This window comes from Vicugna pacos, chromosome 15 (assembly GCF_048564905.1).
Source record: "Vicugna pacos chromosome 15, VicPac4, whole genome shotgun sequence".
Taxonomy (NCBI): Eukaryota; Metazoa; Chordata; class Mammalia; order Artiodactyla; family Camelidae; genus Vicugna; species Vicugna pacos.
This window is the reverse complement of record NC_133001.1, coordinates 8,535,849-8,556,334: the sequence shown is the minus strand read 5'-3', so window position 1 is coordinate 8,556,334 and position 20,486 is coordinate 8,535,849. Positions and strand designations below refer to the sequence as shown.

Here is a 20,486-nt window from a genome sequence, read left to right as displayed (position 1 = left end):
GCTCAGGAGGGCTGGGCTGGATCTAAGGCGGCACCAGGAACCCCAACAGCCAGGCTCGTGGATCTTCACTCAGCCGCCCTCCCCTCTGTGTCTCGGCTATTGTCTCCTCTGCTCCGTTCTCTTTTCTCTGCTTCACAGCTTCTGTTTATTCCTTGTTTCGGCAGGTGCCCCATGATGGCCACTCCACCCACTCCCACCAGCCTATCTCTAACTCAGGGCCTCTAACTCAGCTCGACTTCCCTCAGTTACCTGCCTCATCCCTGGGATTTCCAGGTTCAAATTCTTCCGCAGAGAAGTAATCAGCTTGCCCCACTCATCCCTGCACATCAGGACCAACCAGAGGTCCCTGACCAGCTTTGTTCCGATCGCCTCCTATTCACCCCAGTGGTGTGTGTCTTCGTCAGTTCAGGCTGCTGTAACAAAACACACCGCAGACTAAGAGGCTTGCATAAGAGAAATGTTTTTCTCAAGTTCTGGAGGCTGGGAAGTCCAAGATCAGGGTGCTGGCAGATTCAGTTCCTGATGAGGGCCCTCTTCCTGGTTTGCAGACGGCCGTCTTCTCATTGTAAACTCACACGGCGGACAGCAGACACAGAGGCAAGCTCTCCTGTGTCTTCTTATAAGGGCACTAATCACAGCGTGAGGCCTCCACTCTCATGGCTTGATTGCCTCCTAAAGGCCCCGTGTCCTAATACAGTCCCACTGGGCCTGGGGTTTTAACATATGAATTCTGGAGGGACACATTCGGTCAGTCCACAGTAGTGACAGTCTCCTGCCCTAAATAGTACAAGATGGCCAAACACACGACATCTGACACTGGACAGATCAGACTGGCTTAGTGGTCACATACACTCCCAGTCTGGAGGAGGACACCGCATACCATGCAGGGCCACTCGTGGGTTACACCCAGGAGCAGAGTGGACCAGCCAGGGCTGTGGGAGGCCATCTTTGCAGTAACAAGAGGGTAGCGTGCCCCTGGTTCCTGGCGGAGGATGTGATTGGCTTGTTTGAATAGTTTCCAGGTCTGGTGGGTTAGTGGAACCTAGTAGGTTGAAAATTGGGTGGACTGCAGCTGGGCTAGCTGATGGGGGAACTAGGCAGGTGGGGGCACTGGTGAGAGCTGGGGAACTCACAATTAGGCTTTGGGAGCCGTGTAAGGCTTTAAAATGTCACGGAAGCCCATAAGCTATTAGGCCTCACAGTATAAGCCCGTGACGCGGCGGCCCTGGTGGCGAGTGCCCAAATGGAGAGCCAGCTGGAGCATGGAGCAGGGTCACACGCGTCTCAGCCCAGCAGCCCAGACGTTGTGACTAACACATCAGGCGTGACAGCAAAATGGAGAGCTGTGTGATGTTTAGAAACACAACGGGATGGTTCCCTAAAGGCAGCTCTGAGCCCACAACTTGTATTTCATTTCTACATCAGCTCGTGTTCCTACCAGATAGCTCATACTGGGAAGAAATAAAATTCACCCATAACTGGCTACTTAGAATTACAAAGAGTAGGAACCACAAGGTATTTCTTAGTGAAGAAGGAGATGTCTTTCACGCCCGTGCAGCCTACATCTGGCTTCCATCCTCACTTCCCTGACTCACCTGCCCCATCAGACCCCAGCAGCCCCTGGAGCTGGCCTGCAAGCGCCCCTGTGTAGACACTGACTGCTCACCCCAACCTGGGTCATCACTGACCCTCGTCCATCACCATGGTTTAAAAGCCCCATTTGTCCCATGTTCCTTCAAGCTTCCTCTTAAGGCCCCAGCCCCGGCCCTGACCCCTTTGCACCCAGAACACCCGCTGCAGGTCACAGTCATTGAGGAAATCATCCTTTCCCCAGGATCCTTCTGAGGACCCTAACGAGGACCCCAAGGAGGGGAGGATCGCCCTGCTGAGCCCATCCCCACGCTCACACAGCACCCGTTTCTGCCTCCCCTCTGCTCCCATCCTGTCTGGTTCAGCCTGGATTCCTGCCACAGCCCCTGGTCGTGGGGTTTGGACCTGTTGCCCATGATCAGGGTGTCTGACGAGTCGCCCCCTAGGGAACAAAGCCCGAGAACAGAAGATGGTCCGTGAACATCTGTGAGGAGAGACCGCCAACAGGGTGGTGATGCTGCAGACACTGGCGCCGCGCTCTGCTGCATTTCAGTCAAAACCAGAGGTAAGTTCTGCTCATATGTTACCGCATTTCTAGGGCTACAGCTTTCCTACCCTTTGTTCTTTTTGAACTCCCGTTTCCTGAGGACACTCCAGAACTTCATGTCAGGCAAAGCTTATGTCCTCCCCTCAACAGTCACCTGTACCTCCAGGGACAAAACAACAGAAGAGACTGGCCTTTTCCCAGGCAGATTTTATTCAAATGAAGCTTGGAGATGCCCTCTTTACTGAAGACCACTTCCCCTGTGCCCTGGGAAGAGAGGAAATGCATTAGAAAGTGGAGGGGTAAGGAGGTGAGGCAGAGGGGCTGGGCAGACAGACGGGCCCCAGAGTTTAGTGAGGGAGGAGGGAGAAGTCACATGGATGCTGATCTAGCTCTAAGGAGACACGTTTCCATGGCAGCCCCTGATCTGGACCAGTGGAGCCCATCCTAGAGAGGAAGGGGCTCCGATCTCAGAGGACAGGGATGAAGGGGCCACGGGGACATGGCATGAACAGGGTCACCAAGAACAGAGCTCTTCCCGCTGAGAACACAGCCGCCTAAGCAGGCAACTGGGAATTGTGGGGGTCAACCAGAAAAGCCCTGAGTCTCAGTCTCAGGAGAATTGCTTGGGTGGTCGGAAGCAACTTTCACGCAATGAAACTGAGGCTTCTCTGAAGGGATGGGACCCCCAGGTGCTGCCCCAGCTTGCGGGTCCTGATTCACCTCACTGGGGTAGTTTGAATGCATAATCCTCTCCACCTTCACCTCCTATTTTAACCCAAGATCTTCTTTCCATTTCAGCTCAGAGAATTCCCAGCCAAGGCAGATGGGCTCCAGGCTGCCTTTAGGACAATTTTAAAGCAAGAAAAATTCAGAGTCAAAGTCACCCTGGAGTGTAGATGAGAGAGTGACATTTCCTCGCATCCAACAAACATTGCAGCTCAAAATGCAAGCTTAGGGGCCAGTCCTGTCATGGCTCTGATGGGACATAGGGTCGTTTACAGATGAAGAGAATCGTATTGTCACAGGAGGCATCATTCCACGACCGAAGTGAGGACTGCTTTATATTGGCACAATGTTCGTTGTTCCCAGTGTTGTTGGGCTCACCCGGAATCCAGAACCTACCAAAAGAAAAGACCAAGAAAAATGCATTTTCAGGGAATAAATGAGTGACTTCAACCCCAGCTTTGGTCCTGGATGATAGCGTAGCAAGTCTTTGAAGCCATGCCCGAGAGGAAGGGGACTGGTGAGCTGTCAGCCTCTGCGTCTGCGATCGCCCCCCAAGTCAAGGCCAAGTCAGCCCACCCATCTCGAAGCCCTGCACAAACCCACAGAGCAACGACCTAGACTTAGAAGGGGGTCCCTGCCAAGGCTGGGTGGACGGCCGTGCTGCCAAGCCCCGGAAGGCATGGAGAGGCCAAGGGTTTGTTCCTGGTGCCACAGCCGATTAGTGGTAAGGATCAGCTCAATCTCTGTTCAGTGCTCCTGCCACCCGAGAACAGAGAAAAACCACAAACCCTACGGACAGGGGGGAACATTACTCCACTCCTCCAGCCCTGGTCCTGTCCCAAGGAAAGTCAGCCTGGGAGGGGGGGCTCTCTGGGCTTACCTCGCACTCTGGACCTTGTTGAATGGGGTATCATCCACCCAGTACCAGTCCCCCTCACTTCCTGCTTTGGTCAGGCCGATCCAGTATAAAAGTCCGCCTGCCATCTTGTAGAGAAACTCCTGCAGGAAAAACAGAATGAGCAGAGGTTCTGCGATGACTCAGAGTTGGAGCATCTGTCTCTCTGGGTGTTCACCCAGCCTCTGCAACAGCCCCGGAACCCACAGTCACATCACTCACACTGACCTCTCTCAAGCCTCTTCCCCTCCCTGCCACTCACAGACTCGGGACTCAAGCATTTGTACCCCTCAGGAGGCAGGTGCTGGAGTACAAGAAAGACTCAGCTAAACCCCAGAGCAGGACCCCTGGAGAATGGCTCAGGTAATGACAGCCAAATTTAGTGAGCACTTAATATGTGCAAGGCACTAGGCCTTCACATGCATTCACTCATTTATTCTCCGAGGCAGGCACTTTATCATGTATGTTTCATCGATGAATAGGCTGGGGCCTAATGAAGGTGAGTGATGCACCCAGGGCTCTAGGACTAGCTAGAGGCAGGGTCGGGACTCTAGATTCTGACTCCAGAGCCCATGCTCTGACCTGCTTTTCCAGCCCACCTCCAGATGAAGGGAGCTCGTTCAATCTTGTCCCTCACCAGGTGGGGGGATGTCTTAGGTTAGACAGTGTCATTGACGCTATTCACAAATCTTTCTGTTTGAGGGGGGCACATGGAAAGACTGTACTATCCTGCCCTCTGTGATGCTAGGAATATTGCCTCATTTGCTTTGGCCAATGAAATGTGAGCAGAAGTGACGTCTGTTATTTCCGGGCAGAAGCTTTCAGAGCCAACACACAATTTGTCATGTTCTCTTTTCTCATCTTAGCAATTGTGGAAACATTTGCTGAGATGAAGTCTCCTTTGGCTTGGCTCCTGGAGTCACCACAATGAGCAGAACCCCTGGCCAACTGTTGGACATGTAGTGTATAAGTGAGAAGTAATTCTGAAGAATTATTGATATTTGGGGTTTTTTTTTTACCATAGCATAATCTTGCCCATCCTCACTGATACAGCTGAAAATACACCCCTTCCTAGAGCCCACAGGACAGCACTCACCTGTTCACTCTCTGAGGTCACTGAGGTCAAGTGTGAATTCCTGGACATACAGAACTGCTCGGCACTGTACCAGGTCTTTGAAATTCGAGAAAAGTAATAGAAGTTCCCCCTGAAGTACTTCCAGCCTTGAGAAGCTGCCTGTAGAATGTCATCTGGGGAACAAGGGTGAAATGTGAACACTGGTGTTCCTGTTATCTCTGTGCTGGCTAGGCAGGGTTACTTGAATGGGATCCCAGAGACAGAGTGAATGTGGCTGGGTGCTGAGGTCTTTGGTTCCTTGTAAGAGTTTAGGGACACTCCCTCAGATCCTGAAAGTCTGAGTGAGACTGGTAAGATCTCCAGGCTCGGAGAAGGGAGAGTGAGAGAGGATGGATCAAGAGTCAGTCTCTGTAAACACCCCAGTGTTCACAGCAGCGCTATTTACAATAGCCAAGACACAGGAGCAACCTAAATATCTATCGACAGACAACTGGATTAAGAAGTTGTGGTATATCTACACAATGGAATACTACTCAGCCATAAAAAAGAATGAAATAATACCATTTGCAGCAACATGGATGGACCTGGAGATTGTTATTCTAAGTGAAGTAAGCCAGAAAGAGAAAGAAAAATACCATATCACTTATACGTGAAATCTCAAAAAAAAAAAAGGCACAAATGAACTTATCTACAAAACAGAAAGAGATTCATACACATAGAAAACAAACTTATGGTTACCAGGGGGGAATGGGGGTGGGAAGGGATAAATTGGGAGTTTGAGATTTGCAGATATTAACTACTATATATATAATAGATAAATGACAACTTTATACTGTACAGCACAGGGAACTATATTCAATACCTTGTAGTAATTTATAGTGAAAAAAATATGAAAACGAATATATGTATGTTCCTATATGAAGTATTGTGCTGTACACCAGAAATTGACACATTGTAAACTGACTATACTTCAATATAAAAAAAAAAAAAGGCTCAATCTCTCCACGAGGGATGAGTAAATCTCCATGGGCCGTCACAAGTGGCTGAGCCCCAGGGCTCTAGGTAAGGAACTAATGGAAAATGGCTAGGTGTGGGTTGGAGCAGAAGGACTCGGTAATGCCATCATATTCCATGCCTTGGTGTGGGCGCCGAGGCTGGTCCCTGGTCCCTTCCCTCCTGAGCAGCCCCTAAGCCCATCTCATGCTGAGCCCTCTCTTCTTAACTGGAGCCGTGCCTGCCCAGCTCCCCTCTCTCTTCCCTCCACACCCCAGCCCCGTGGCCTCGTGCCTGAAATTGGCAAGGTCCTACAGGCCACAGGTCAGCTTGCAACGTTCTTTCCCAGGTCACTTACTTTGCTGTTTGAGCAACTTGCTGATGTTCTCCAAACTGCTCTGGAGCCCCTGGACCTTTGCATTTAAAGCGCTGGCTTTGTCCAGATCTCTTTGTAACCCTGGGATTTGGGCATTTAACTTATCAACTGCTTCCCAACTACTTGTTAGTGTCTGGATCCGTGCATTGGCTTCCTTCACACCGGTTTCCAGCCTTCGGATCTGAGAACGCATGTGATCCAGGCTGGCGTTCACCATCTGGACCTGCACGCCAGCTGCTTCCATGCCACCTCTGTTCCTCTTAACTTCAGAACTCAGGGCGCTGATGTTGTCCACACGGCCTTCCAGCACCTGGGCGTTGGTCTTGACAGCTGATATTGTGCCCAGAAACCAGGGATCTGGATTTGAGAAGGTCAAGAGGTCAGCCAAGGGGAACCCCAGGAGCTGAAAGGAGGTGTTGCCAGGGTGGTAAAAGGAATGGAAAGGATGTGCTCAAGTTTTCCCAAGGATCCAACCCAAGGAGCAGTGGCCTGCCCTTCACTCATTTATAATGTACTCATTCAACACATGTGCCGTGGGCATCTTCCATGTGCCAGGAGCTCTGGTAGATGCAGATGATGCAAAGATTGATAAAACACAGGCTCTCTGTTAGAGGACCTCACAGCCCAGCAGAAGTGGGGACTGGAACCAGGTCCCAAATTTCTTGGAACATTCGGGGAACATTTGGTAAAGGGCTGCCTTCCATCACCCCCTTTTCACCCTTCACACATCCCTCCAGGCCCCATCACTTGATTCCCAGCCCTCTCTTTACAGAGGCACCTGCAGGGGGCCCCCAGCTAGGGCAGCACCACCTCTCCCATGACTGCCCATAGTCCCTTCACGGCCATGGGAGGGACCAGTCATGCAGACTTCTAATCTGGAAGTGGCTTCTCCAAAGAAAGAATATGAAAAGGGAGAGTTCTGAATCCATTTCTCCCCTTCCCTTGTCCCACCCCTGTCACACTCTGCTCAGGCCACAGGCTCAGGTGCCGTAGAGGAAACCAAAAGAAACCAAATGGGCTCAAAGCAGAGGAGACTCTGCTCAGAGCCTCCCAGTCCGAGACTGGAGATACCCCGAGGCCTTGAAGGGAGAAGACAGACCTTCCTTCTCTCTGCTTTCTGGAGACCTAATGAGAGAAAGAAGCTTCTACCAGCAGCAGAGGCCATGAGGCTTGGCAAAGCCAGAAGAGGATGAAAGATGAGTCACATGTCCAGTGAAGAAGTGAGAAATCTCCCTTGACATAATCTCTGTGGGAACCGGAGGATGAAAGGAGGATGAAGGGGTCCTGGTGAGGGGCGAGGGGCGTGAACTGTGGAGATCTGTTGGTTTGCTGCTCAGGTTCTCCATCTCGTAGCAGGGGCTGAGGATACAATTGGGAGCCCATCCCCTGTAGGGTCAGGAAACATCCTGCTCACTGGTGGGAGCTGCCCACGAGGCTCTGTATCGAAGGGACCCAGTGCTCAGAGAGGAAGGAGAAAATGACAGAGGATGAAGATGGGCGCAGGTTCCCTGAGGACAAAAGAGCCGTACCCTTGAGCACAAGCATGCTGCTCCCAGTCAGGACCCTCTCCCTGGAACTGGAAAGAAAGGAGCAGCAGCTGATCTTACTGGGGATGGAGGACTCTGTGACTGCACGTGGAAAGAGGGGAAATGCTGAAAAGGCCACAGGCGGGAGGGACCACTAGAGAGCAGGAGAGAGAGGGTCTGGATGTCGAGGGAACGGACCAGCCGTGGAGAAGGGCTGAGCCCGGATCAAAGCCGAGGACTTACAGAGAATGGCCTGCAGCAGGACCGAGGCGAGCAGGACCAGCGTCAGGAAGACGACCGCAGCGCCGACGGTGAGGCATCTCCCCAGAACCAGAGACCGACCTGTCTTGGGAGGAGGCTCTGCGGAAAGGAAAGGAGAACATTTGTTGAAGGACCAGCAAACAGCGGGTTGGGCGCCAGGCTCCGAGCGGGCTTTGAGCAGGTCCTTGCCTCGGGGCCACAGGGAGACATTCTGTTTATCTACAGTGAAGTGCGCGTCGGGGACCTCGCTCTTGACGCCCTTCATCCTGCACGCTCACCCTCGTGGCACAGGTGCCCCCAGTCGGCTGCTTCCACAAGGACCTTTTATCTGGAGGAAATGGGAAGTGGGTGCCCCAGAGGTCACTGTGTCATCCCAAAGTTCCCCATTTCTGGCTGAGACACCTCGCCTGGCCTAGACCACAGCACAGTCCTCTCCTTAAATATCCTAGCTTTCAGGAAGAGGCCTTTGTCACCTTCTCTGGGGGTCTGTTACATGGACACTTTAACCATCTTGTCCTCAAGCTCTCCCATTTCTCTTATAAGATGACCTTCACCCATCAGCCAGCCAGCCATTCATCCCACAAATATAGATTGAGTTCCTTCTAGGTACCAGGGACTGCACAAGGACTGAGCCGCAGAGATGCATAGCTCACAGTCCTCCCACCGTCTGGTAGGAAAGACAGACTTGAGCAAATAATTTACAATACAGGGTGATGAGTATAACAGGTGAATGTGCACAGTTCAAAGGAAGTTCAGAAACTGGAATAATGGTTTTAAAAATTTCCGGGTTGAGGGATCAGCATAGTCAAAACATAGGGGCAGAAGATAGCATGGTGCTTCTGGCTAATCGTAAGGTTTTTGGTGCTGTTGGAGGATATAGTATATGACAGGAGCGGGGAGGGTGTGAGCTAAGGAGGCATCTGGGGTCAGATCATAAAGATCCTCTTGGGTCACGTTAAGGAGCTTGAACTCTGGTCTGTGAGTGACATGGAGCCAGTGAAACACTTCAGGCAGGAGAGAGACAAGGACAGGAATATTGAAGACAGGTCACTCTGATCACAGTGAGGAGCACAGATTAGGGTGTGGAGAGCCTGGAAGTAGGGTGACCAGTAAGGAGACCACTGCAATAAAATATTCCACTCTCTGTTATTAAGGCATCTTAGATGATACTGTATCCCCTTATAAAATAGGGCTTGGAGATTCAAAACAGAAATGTAAGATTTGGGTTCTCCTCTCTGCTTCCTGCACCATGAGCATCTCAAACAGAGTGGGGAGTCTCAGCAACTCACAACACGAATGTTCTTTCATTCAAGGGAGAGGCTTAGGGCAGAGGGGAGCTGATTTGGAGCTCAGTGGGCAACTTCTCATGCTTTAAAGAAGCATGAAAAGATGAAGTCTACTAAATCTGAGAAATATGCTACATACCAGATTCTAAACAAATATTTCTTGGAAGATAGGAAAGAGGAGGGAAGAGAGACAGGAAGAGAGAGAGGGAAGGAGAAAAGGAAGGAAGTCAGTCCAGATAATTGGGTGGATAGATAGATGACTGGATATATAGATGGCTGGAAGATGGATTGTTGGGAGACAGATGAATGGATGGATGGATGAACTGATGGATGGATGGAAGATGGATGGATGGATGGATGCATGGGTGAACGGGTGGATGGAAGATGGATGGATGGATGAAAGATGCTTGGTACCCAGTCGAATCCCAGAGTCATCTCAGCCCTTCTGCTCCAGGCTCCCAGCCCCACACCCACATCCCAGGGCCTAGGCTGGGAAAGAATCCAAGTTCCTCAAAACCCTGATAGAAAGAGCTCTTGGGGGTCCTGGTCTCCTCCAGGGTCATTTGAGGGAGAACAGCTACCACATAACACACGGGATTGTCTGACCCCTTCCGTTTCTGTTGGAAAGTTGCCTTTCCCCAAACTTCTGCTGGTGTGCAGCATGAGATGTTGGTGGAACGCCCACGTGCCCTCCCAGTGGTCTCATGAAAGGGCCCGGAAGCCTCACCAAGCTGGGGCTGGGCTTGGGAGGCATTTACTCTGAGTGAGAGGTAGATACCCTGCTGATCGCTGGACCAAAGGCTGATCCAGCTGGAGGAAGCTCAGCAAGAAGCAGCCAGAATCCTGCAGGCCCCTGGGGTTTCAGAGATGGTTTGTGTAAAAGTCCCGGCCAGGAGGGGTTTCGCTTCCCTCTTCGCAGAGAAGATGTGAGTCACGAGCCGTTTTCCTCTGGCCATGCTCATCTACAGGTAGCTCCTGAGCCGTCTCCCATGTACCCCTCTGGTGCCCCATCTGGCCCCCGGCCTGACAGGCTGGGAGGAGGAAAGACCCAGTGGGATGTGGGTGCCTCAGCCACGCTTTCCAGCCAGGAAGGTGGGCAGCTCTCCTGGACACTCAGGAGATGCCAGCTCTTCCAAACAGGGGAGGAAATTGGGGCCAAGTTTAGAGCGGTCGAAAATCACTGCTGTGATGAGAAAAAGGAAGGGTAGTGCTCATTTTTGTGTTTCCCCACTTGCCATGCTCCTGGGGTTCTAAGCCCCTCTCTGGGTAAAAGAGGAAGAAGGAGGCAGTTTGGCCACTTTCTCCTTTCTGGTTGGGGCTCTCCTGCTTGGAGGTGAACCACGAACACAATCAATGGGAGTGGAAAAGAGACCCAGGCTGTTTGAAATGTCATCTCCTAGGAGTGGTGATTCGAGTCCCTTCGTTCAAGGCTTGGAAACGGAAACTAGAGTAGACAGCAAACCAGGGAGAAGGGGTAGGGAGGACGGGAGGGATGGACGGGAAGGGAGAATGACTGTGAAATGAGAAAGGGGACGGCAACTACAGCTGTCAGGCTGATCCACAGGCTTCATAGGGGACTCCTGTGTATGATGTGATGCAGGATTTGACCAGCAGACCCTAGATAACTGACGGATTCCATGCCACCCTCTGGATGTGTGACCTGCAAGCAGAGGATATGGCAGAGAAACCAAAAAGAAAGGAATAGCAGGTGGGACCATTCATCCATCCATTTCTCTGGAATGCCTGCTCTGCCCCAGACACAAGGAGAAAGACAGTCATGGAGGCTGCCCGCAGAAATAGTGTTCCTTTTGGGGAAACATGGCATGCTAACCCTAGGGAGAAGGGAAGACTCTCCCAAGCCTGTGAAGGATGGAGGACACAGCAGGGGGCCTCCCCAGCTCTCCCCTGACCCTGCAAATGAGTTCTTCTTTTTTCGGACATTGTGGGAAGCCAGTGTTTCTCTGGCACCGTGACAACAGGGGGAACCTCAGTCAACAGACCGTTCGGTCTGGTGCCATCGTAAATCGTGTGGTGCGGATATGAGTGAGCGTCCTGGCCGCATGGAAGGATCGCTGTGTTCCAGGAAGGGGAGGCTGCTCTGAACCATCCAGATCAAAGAGTCCTTCTTTCCCGGGGCCTTAGTGGGAAGGGCAAATTCGCAGCAGGGAAGTAACAAAGGGCTCTTGGGAAAGGCATGCATAGTTTCTTTTGGCATCTTTTATTTCTTTGTTAATGATATTCCTTACAGAAAAATTCCAGGTAAGTGAAAAGAAAAAAAATTATCTAACATACAGAAAAAAAAACAGCTGTACACATGCTTCATTCTTCTTAGCTGTCCACATGTGTATGCATATACATTTAAATCTATATCCATAGCTGTAACCGACTATAATTGTGTATATATATCAAAAGGGACAGCTACTGCAACTTTTCCCCAGCATTCTTCTCATCTCCATTCCTGATACCAAGAGTCCCCTTTCTTTTGGGAAACTACGCCCCCTTCTCAACACCCACACTGCTTGGCTTAAAGCCACCATCTGCAGATTGAGTTTTTATCACATCCCATTACTTTGACACTGAGTCTTCTGCCTCCTGCTTCCACTTTTAAGATCTCTTACGTTGGACCCAGCCAGATAATCCGGGATAATTTCCCTATCTTAAAGCCATTGGATTAGCAACCTTAATTCCACTGTGGCATATAATTTAATGTACTTCCAGGTTCTGGGATTAAGAGGTGGACATCTTTGTGGCCATTATTCTGCCTACCACACTTCCTCAACACATTAAGTTAGGGCAGCCTTAATAGAACCATTCAGAAAGTTTGATATATATCCTTGGAGTTTGAGAGCTTTGAGTTCTGATACTTGACACATGAATGAAAAGTCTAAGGCCTTTAGTAGATGATAATAAATAAATAGTAAGATGAATAAACTTTATTTATCCAAACAATGGAATATTACTCAGCACTAAAAAGAAATGAGCTATCATGGTATTGTCAGAAAAATAGACACAGAAATTAACAGAACAGAATTAAGAGCTCAGAAATAAACCCACACATATATGAACAGTTCATTTATGACACAAGAGCGAACAGCATAACACGAAGAAAGGATAGTCTCTCCAATAAAGGGTGTTGGAACACTGGACAGCTACATGCAAAAAAAAGTGAAACTAGACCACTATTTACATTATATATAAAAATCAACTCAAAATGGATTAAAGACTTGGATGTAAGACATGAAACCGTAAAACCCCTAGAAGAAAACATAAACAGGACACACTTTGACATCGGTCTTAGCAATATCTTTCTGGATATCTCACCTCAGGCAAAGGAAGCAAAGGCAAAAACAAACAAATGGAACTACACCAAACGAAAACGCTCCTGCACAGCAAAGGAAACCATTTAAAAAATGAAAAGACAACCAACCAAATGGGAGAAGATACTTGCAAGTGACATATCTGATAAGGGGTTAATATCCAAAATATATAAAGAACTTATACAACTCAACAACAAGGAAAACATGATTAAAAATGGGCAGAGGAGTTGAGTAGACATTTTCCCAAAGGAAACATTCAGGTGGCCAACAGGCACATGAAAAGATGCTCAAAAGCTCTAATCATCAGGGAAATGCAAATCAAAACCACAATGAGATATCACCTCGTGCCTATTAGAATGGCTATTATCAAAAAGACAAGAAATAACAAGTGTTAAAGATGTGGAGTAAAGGGAACCCTAGTACACTGTTGGTGGGAATGTAAATTGGTGCAGCCACTATGGAAAACGGTATGGAGATTCTTCCAAAAATCAAGAACTATCACATGACCCAGCCATTCCTCTTCTGGGTATTTATCCAAAGAATGTGAAAACACTAGTTCAAAAAGATGTATGCACAACGGATGACTGGATGAAGAAGATGTGGTATATTTATACAATGGAATACTACTCAGCCATAAAAACCGACAACATAACGCCATTTGCAGCAACATGGATGCTCCTGGAGAATGTCATTCTAAGTGAAGTAAGCCAGAAAGAGAAAGAAAAATACCATATGAGATCACTCATATGTGGAATCTAAAAAAACAAACAAACAAACAAAAAAACAAACAAAGCATAAATACAAAACAGAAATAGACTTATAGACATAGAATACAAACTTGTGGTTGCCAAGGGGGCAGAGGGTGGGAAGGGATAGACGGGATTTCAAAATTGTAGAATAGATAAACAAGATTATACTGTATAGCACAGAGAAATATACACAAGATCTTGTGGTAGCTCACAGAGAAAAAAATGTAACAACGAATATATATATGTCCATGTATAACTGAAAAATTATGCTTTACACTGGAATTTGACACAACATTGTAAAATGATTACAAATCAATAAAAAAATTTTTAAAAGATATATGCACCCTATGTTCATTGCAGCATTATTTATGATAACCAAGATATAAAAACAACCTAAGTGTTTACGTATATATACAATGGAATACTACTCAATCATAAAAAGATGAAACTTGCCATTTGCAACCACATGGATGGACATTGAGGGTGTTATGCTAAGTGAAATAAGTTAGATGGAGAAAGGTAAGTTCTATTCGATTTCACTCATATGTGAAATATAAAAAAAAACAAAAAAATGAACAAACCAAATTAAAGAAAAACAAACATGTAGGTATAGAGAACAGAGCAGTGTTTACCAGAGGGGCAGGGCCAGGAGGGAGGGTGAAATGGGTAAAGGGCGTCAACTACTTGGTGATGAACGGAAACTGAATTTTTGGTGGTGAGCATGCTGTCGTGTATGCAGAGGTAGAAATATAAGGTTGTGCACATGACACTTACATAATGTTATCTCAGTAAAAAATAACTTTTTTTTCAAAAATGAAAGGGAGGAATATAAAAATAAAATTAAAAATAAAAATGGAAGGTAACACTAGAAGTAATTGAAAACCAAGAAATTCAAAAGAACAATTTATCTGGGGGGGGTCAAAAAATAATAAAAAAGAAAAAGAAATGAGCTATCAAGCCATAAAAGGACATAGAGGAATCTTAAATATATATTACTAAGTTAAAGAAGCCAATCTGCAAAGGCTGTACCCTGCCTGGTTCCAACTATACGATATTCTGGAAAAGACAAAACTACAGACACAGTAAAAAAGCTCAGTGGTTGCTAGTGTTTATGGGGGAAAGGGATGAATAGGTGAAGCAGAGAGGATTTCTAGGCAGTGAAACTGTCCCATACAATACTGGAATAGTGGATATATGTCATTACACATCTGTCAAAACCCATAAAATGTACAAGAATGCGCACTAATGTGAACTACGGACTTCGAGTGATCGTGATGTTGTCGATGTTGGCTCATCGACTGTAACAAAGCATCACTCTGGTGGGGGATGTTGGTAGTGGAGGAGGCTAGGGGGACCCTCGGGGGGCAGGGAGCATGTGAGAAGTGTCATACTTCCTGCTCAATTTTACTGTAAACCTAAAACTGCTCTTAAAAAATTCTGTTTTAAAAGAAGGGAGGAACCTAAGGCTGTAGCTCGCTGCTGCCTTGGGACAGCAGCGTGGGGAAGAATGACAGAAGGTAAAAGTGAAATCTGCTTTTCCAGAGTTTGGAGGGGAACAAATGTGTGTCAATGGACCAGATCTACTCCCCACCCCTCACCACACCCTCACCCCATAGGAAACTACTCTTCATTGACTTAGAGGGACTGAGCGGATAAGGACCACCTGGATGAGTGCCTGATGGGTCCACAGGAAAGCAGGGGCTGGGGTGAGGTCACACACAGAGAAAGGCCAATGAGAGACCTCTGGCAACACAGTCTCCCCCAGGCCCCCAAATGCACGTGGAGGAAAAGGAACAGACATTTACAGCATGCTCCATCTAGAGGCGTGAGTACCAGATTTCAGCTGTTCCCACCAGGGAGGACCTTTCTGCCACCTGGAGCAAGGTAGTCTGGGTGCAGGCGGGGGCAGAGTGAAGGAGAGAGAAAGGAGGGGAATGAGACAAGACCAAGCCCTCCCTCCACCATCTCATCCTGGGGAAGGGGAGAAACTCAAATCCGATCGGCATTTGCACTTTTGTGATTATCTGACTCGATTTTGGGGGTGAATGAATGTGATCAGAAAAGGTCTAACACCTGCCTGAGGTTCCACCCAGGTGTGAGGAAGAACCAGAAAGGAAAGCAAGCTTGAAGGGGAAATGATGGGAAATCATAAGGATGCTTTCCAACTAGTCCAGCTCGTTCAGTAAACCGGTTACTAAGGCTAGTTAACTTTAGGAGTCCCCAAAGCCCTGGAGACCACAGACCCAACATGGGGCAAGAATCACAGCCTCTTCCATCCACCTGCGCCCCAGCCATTCTTCTCCGGCTCATACAAAACTTGAGCTACGACGGAGAGCCGCCGGTTACTGCGACCATGAACACAGAAAGGACAAGAGTTGAAAATGGGCACAACCTCACCTTTGTGTGGAAGGATGTCATGGAACACCCAGAAGAGCATCCCCAGAATCAAAACCGTCCCCTGAGCAATACTGGTCAGGAGTTGGCACTAGTTAACTAGTTGCTGGTTAACACGAGTTAACACTAGCTAACTAGTTAGCAAGGAGGAACTGCAGAACTGAGACAGTGGCAACAGCATAACCCACAGCACGTGTTTTGTAATTCACTCCTCCATGGTCCTCACTGCTCTTGCTCAGGGTCCCCTCCCCCAGAAGTGGGGAGGGGGTGGAATGAAAGCTGACCTTTCACCTCCATGCATAATGCACAAATAACTTGTCTAACAATCATTTAGTCCTTGACCTCATGGATCCTGCTTGGCCATTGGAATCAAGCTCCCAGTGCCCAGAGTAAGTTAAATTCAGTAAGTGTCCAGTTCTGTCTTAATGGGACTTCTTTGTGCTGCGTGTACTGTTCAAACCTGTGCCCAACCCCCCCCAAAAAAAGGACCTCCAAAAACCCAAAATCCTGTGATAATATCTCCCATACCATAATAGGACATTTATCCTCCACAAACCAAAATCATTAAGCCAAGAAATGACAAAGTCCCAACATACGTCCACGTTCTAATAAATCGTTAACACCGTTCATTTCATACACCAAGGCTGTGGGTGGTTCCCTCCAAGTTTCTCTTTCAGCTTTAACAACTGGATTCTTTTTCCAAAAATTTCCATTTTCCTCTTTTTCAGAAAGCAAATGAGAAAATGGCTCTCAGCTGCGATTTATGCTTTTGGTTTCTAGTCCCATCTTCCTAAGGTTACAAACTTCTTTACTCCACTAAGCTCTCCATCCCTGGCCCTTGAGCTGAGTCAGTCTCCCAGATAGAACCTTAAGCCTTCATTTGCCTCCCCCTGCTCCCTAGAAATGTTCCTGCTGCTGATGCTGCTGCTTTGATCCAAAACCCTTAGAATGAGCGTCTTCCATCATATTTCTACCAGGAACATCCCCACGGAAATGGATGATATAGCCTCTCATTCACTTCTCCACCTGGGGAAATTTATCAAGTGCCCATTGTGTGCCCAACTCTATGTCAGATTCTGAGGATTCAGCTTTGAACAAAACCGCCATGGTTCCTGCCCTGCAGCAAGGTGCAATTCTCTCTGGATAATTCTTGGCATCTACCTGCTTTCTTACAAATAAGAAAAATAAGATCTACCCCAGATTAAGTCTAAAGCAATGACCCAAAAAAATGTAGTTCAAAATGATGTAAAACAGGACATTTTTCCAAACTACTTTTATTTAAAACATAGTACAGAGATATATTCATTTCCTGCAAATAAATCTGTTTCTTGCAAAGTATCTGACCCTCAACCCCAGGACAACTGTTCTCACACTGCCTTTGCCCAGAGCTCCCATCCCTTGCGGGGGGAGGAGGGGGTAGGAGAATGAGAGCTACATGCCTAAGACCCAGTGCAGTGGTCCTCACCCTCGGAGCACATTTGTAAAATTGCCAGTGTAACCGAGCAGACCCTGCTGTCATTGGTGACTACGTGGAGTTTGTAACTGCTTAAGTGTATAATAGATTAAATGGCTTTTCACATGCTCTGGCTGACCAGCGTTAGGCTGGAGAGGAAGGACGCTTGGGTGGTCCACCCAAAACCCTCTCCTGGTACTATGTGCCGGAATCATGCTCAGTGCCCTGCTTTTGCTGGGTCTTGAACCAGAAATGGAAACGAGAAGTGCGCCATCTTGTGGCCAACAAAACAAACCTCAAGACTCCATAGCTTAACTGCTCTGTGCACAAGGCCTTGAGGAGAGCCACCCACCACCGCCTGTCGGTCACATGCATTGAACACAGAACACGTGCACAGAGAATCAAGAACACACCGTCTGCGTGACTGAGACGATGTGCTCTATCTATATCAGAGGTTCTTCAAGGGACATCTCAGGAGTCTTCTCTGATGGCCAACCTTCCTTCATCCTGCCCCATTTTCGAAGTCTTCCCCTTGAGTCTGAGAGCAAGTGGTTACCTTCCCAATAAGTTCCTTTTATGCTTAAATTATGCAGACACGGGCTTGTGCTTCAAACCGAGAACTCAGAATGACATACCCACCAACATGGCTCCTTTCCTCTTAAGACTGATCCAGTTTTCCTCAAATGTGTTGCATGGGACGCAGAAATACACTCTGTCTCAAAAGGGTACCAGCATTAAATAAGTTTGGTAAATAGTCCATGCTGTATACCTTTCTTAGAGATTCGAGGTAACTGTGGACATATTAAAGATTCTGAGACGTCCTGTGTTAAGAAAATCTGTTTAACATTGTTTATAGCAGAGTTCCGTTACCATTTGTCTTTGACATTTACTTGATGGATGACACTTCCCATTCAGAGAAACGCTGGCCTGAAGCCCAGGAAGGAAATTCAGACAGAGACGGCGGTTCCCTCCGCTTTCCAAGTTCCAGTCTGCTCTGCGGTCTTGCCGCCTCCCCGGTTTAATCACACAAAAATTCATCGCCCCCTTCAACAGTGCCCATGCTAAGCAGAGGATACCGCGCCATTCTGTTGACTAATCTGTACTTTCCCCATTAACTGCAGGTGCTTCCTCTGATCTTAATAAAGTGCTTTATTCTGAGGTCTGTTAAGGGCCTCTCAATTTTGTTTCATTTATCTTGGAATCCTTTCAATATTACCAAGCTAATCATCGCTTCACAAAACATCTTAAAATGTGACCGGTCCCCCTTTTTTAAACTTTTTATTAATTAAAATTTTCTTAGCCATTCTCAACTGGTTCTTTCAAATTACTTTTTGGCAAGTTACAAAAACAGAGTCCTTTTCTTTTTCTTTTTTTTAAACAGAGTCTTTTTTAAGTAAAACTCAGTTTTAGTGATTTCAGTCATTTTAGTAAAGCTATAAAACAGTTTAGGAGGATTTGATGTCCTTAAAAATAACCTTCATATCTAGATGCACATGAAGTTTCTCTATTTTCTTTATATCTATCAATCAACATTGTTCAGTTTTCATGCACGTCCCAGACTTTTTTGGGGGGTGGAGGGGGTAGTTAGGTATATTTATTATCTTTTTTTTAAGGTGGTGCTGGGGATTGAACCCAGGACCTTGTGCATGCTAAGCATGCGCTCTACTATTTGAGCTATACCCTCCCCCTGAACCTTTTTTTTAAGAGGAGGACAAAGTTGTTATTATTTGCACATGACATTATTTTTACCTAAGAAATCTGAAAGTTATGAAAATTGATGAGAGTCAATAATCACATAGACAAGAATAATCCACATGAATAACTTTCCTGGACACCAAAAAAAACCATTAAAAATATGGGTATGAAGAGAAATTGGGAGGATTCCAGATATATCAGGAACAGAATTAACAGGACTAGGTCAGGGGTTTGTTGTAGAGTATGTTGGGGTGTCAGGATTAATGACATTTTTCAGAATGTCACGTGGCCCCCTGAACTCTCCAGGAGATTCATGTTGGATTATATAATCTCATTTCCAAATTTTTGGCTCCAGATAACGCCTTTCAAAGTTCTTAGCTGGTGTGACCTTTGCTGCTTTTATTCAGTGTTCTTTTCATTTCAGTTGGGTGGAAGCAGATTTGGTTAGCTCCTACCATTATTCCTGGTAAACTGCCTGGGAGGTTCTCTCTGACTACTTACCTCTCAATCTTTTCTGGTTGTTCGATGAAGTAGGAGGAAAAGATCCTTTGCTGGAACTAAGAAAAATCATCTGCTTGGAACTGCATATGGGGAACTGAAAAGAAGACTGACTATTGACAACGGCATAGAGGAGAACGAAAGAGGAAACTCACCAAAGACAAGGAAATGGACAGGCAACCCTGAGACCACATAGTCACAGTGGCCCTGGGGTGCAAAGTGGTCCTGCAAAATTTCATGTGCTCTCAGACCCTTTAAATAAGGAATTCCGCATGTGTGGAGGTAGGCAAGGAAGTGCCCAAGTCCTTGTGCTAGACTAACTTAAGACTTTGCAAGTTATGCCTTTAGAAAAAAAATATGCTACTGTAAATATTGTTATCACAGCATCAAACCATTGAGCAACAGTCAGTCAGAATTGTGGAATTCTAAGGGTTAAAGGCTTTCACTTCACAGTATATAACAATCTCTGAAATCCAGGCGTCTTAAAAGACTCCTCTGTTATATGACAAAAGAACAGGATTATATACTTTCAGCAAGTCTTCCCACTGGCAGGAGAGTAAAACTGATGCTCTTTGCGACTATTCTCAATACACTTCTTTATCAGAACTCACTTTAAATAGGTCTGCTTTCCAACAGTTCTGTGGGAGGGAGCATCTTCTCCTTACGTTTCGACAATCTTTTTTATGAGCACCAAGCTCAAGGTTAAACCTATTCTCAAAGTCAAGTCCATTAGTCTAGGAGAAAAGGAAAATCCTGAGAAACTTCTATATGGAAAAAAAAGGGGGAAGCAGAAATGAATTTTAAACACATAGAATATGCACTGGTATGCTCATAGCCGATTAACAACTGGCCCTCTGGTTCTACAGGGGGAGCCCTCTTTTGTAATATTTGTAATATTTGCCCATTATCCTTGTGTAAATATCCCCACTATAGCCATTTTTTTTTTTTTGCTGGTGGGAGGTAATTAGGTTTATTTATTTAATTTTTTTTCTTTGATGGAGGGACTGGGGATTGAACCCAGGACCTCATGCATGCTAAGCTTGTGCTCTACCACTTGAGCTCTACCCTCCCCACCACCACAGCCAAGCAAGTTACCATCATGTCA

General features: G+C 47.0%; 1 protein-coding gene across 1 annotated transcript; it reads right to left on the bottom strand.

Moving 5' to 3' along the window:
• Positions 1–2,365: 2,365 nt before the first annotated feature.
• Positions 2,366–8,254, bottom strand: CD207 (CD207 molecule). Its single transcript, XM_072938323.1, has 6 exons — positions 8,179–8,254; positions 7,972–8,088; positions 6,185–6,559; positions 4,855–5,006; positions 3,744–3,862; positions 2,366–3,255 (listed from the first exon to the last, which is right to left on the bottom strand). The coding sequence occupies exons 1-6, from the start codon at positions 8,252–8,254 to the stop codon at positions 3,105–3,107; spliced, it is 990 nt and encodes a 329-aa protein (XP_072794424.1). The 3' UTR covers positions 2,366–3,104.
• Positions 8,255–20,486: the final 12,232 nt, after the last annotated feature.

Bases quoted from the DNA above. Each gene is read 5' to 3' on its own strand.
- CD207 (XM_072938323.1), bottom strand. From the start codon at position 8,254: ATGAAGGGCGTCAAGAGCGAGGTCCCCGACGCGCACTTCACTGTAGAT. The intron at 8,089-8,178 runs GCAAGGACCTGC...TCCTTTCCGCAG, and splicing joins TGTCTCCCTGTGGCCCCGAG to AGCCTCCTCCCAAGACAGGT. The intron at 3,863-4,854 runs GTGAGTGCTGTC...TTTTTCCTGCAG, and splicing joins TGACCTCAGAGAGTGAACAG to GAGTTTCTCTACAAGATGGC.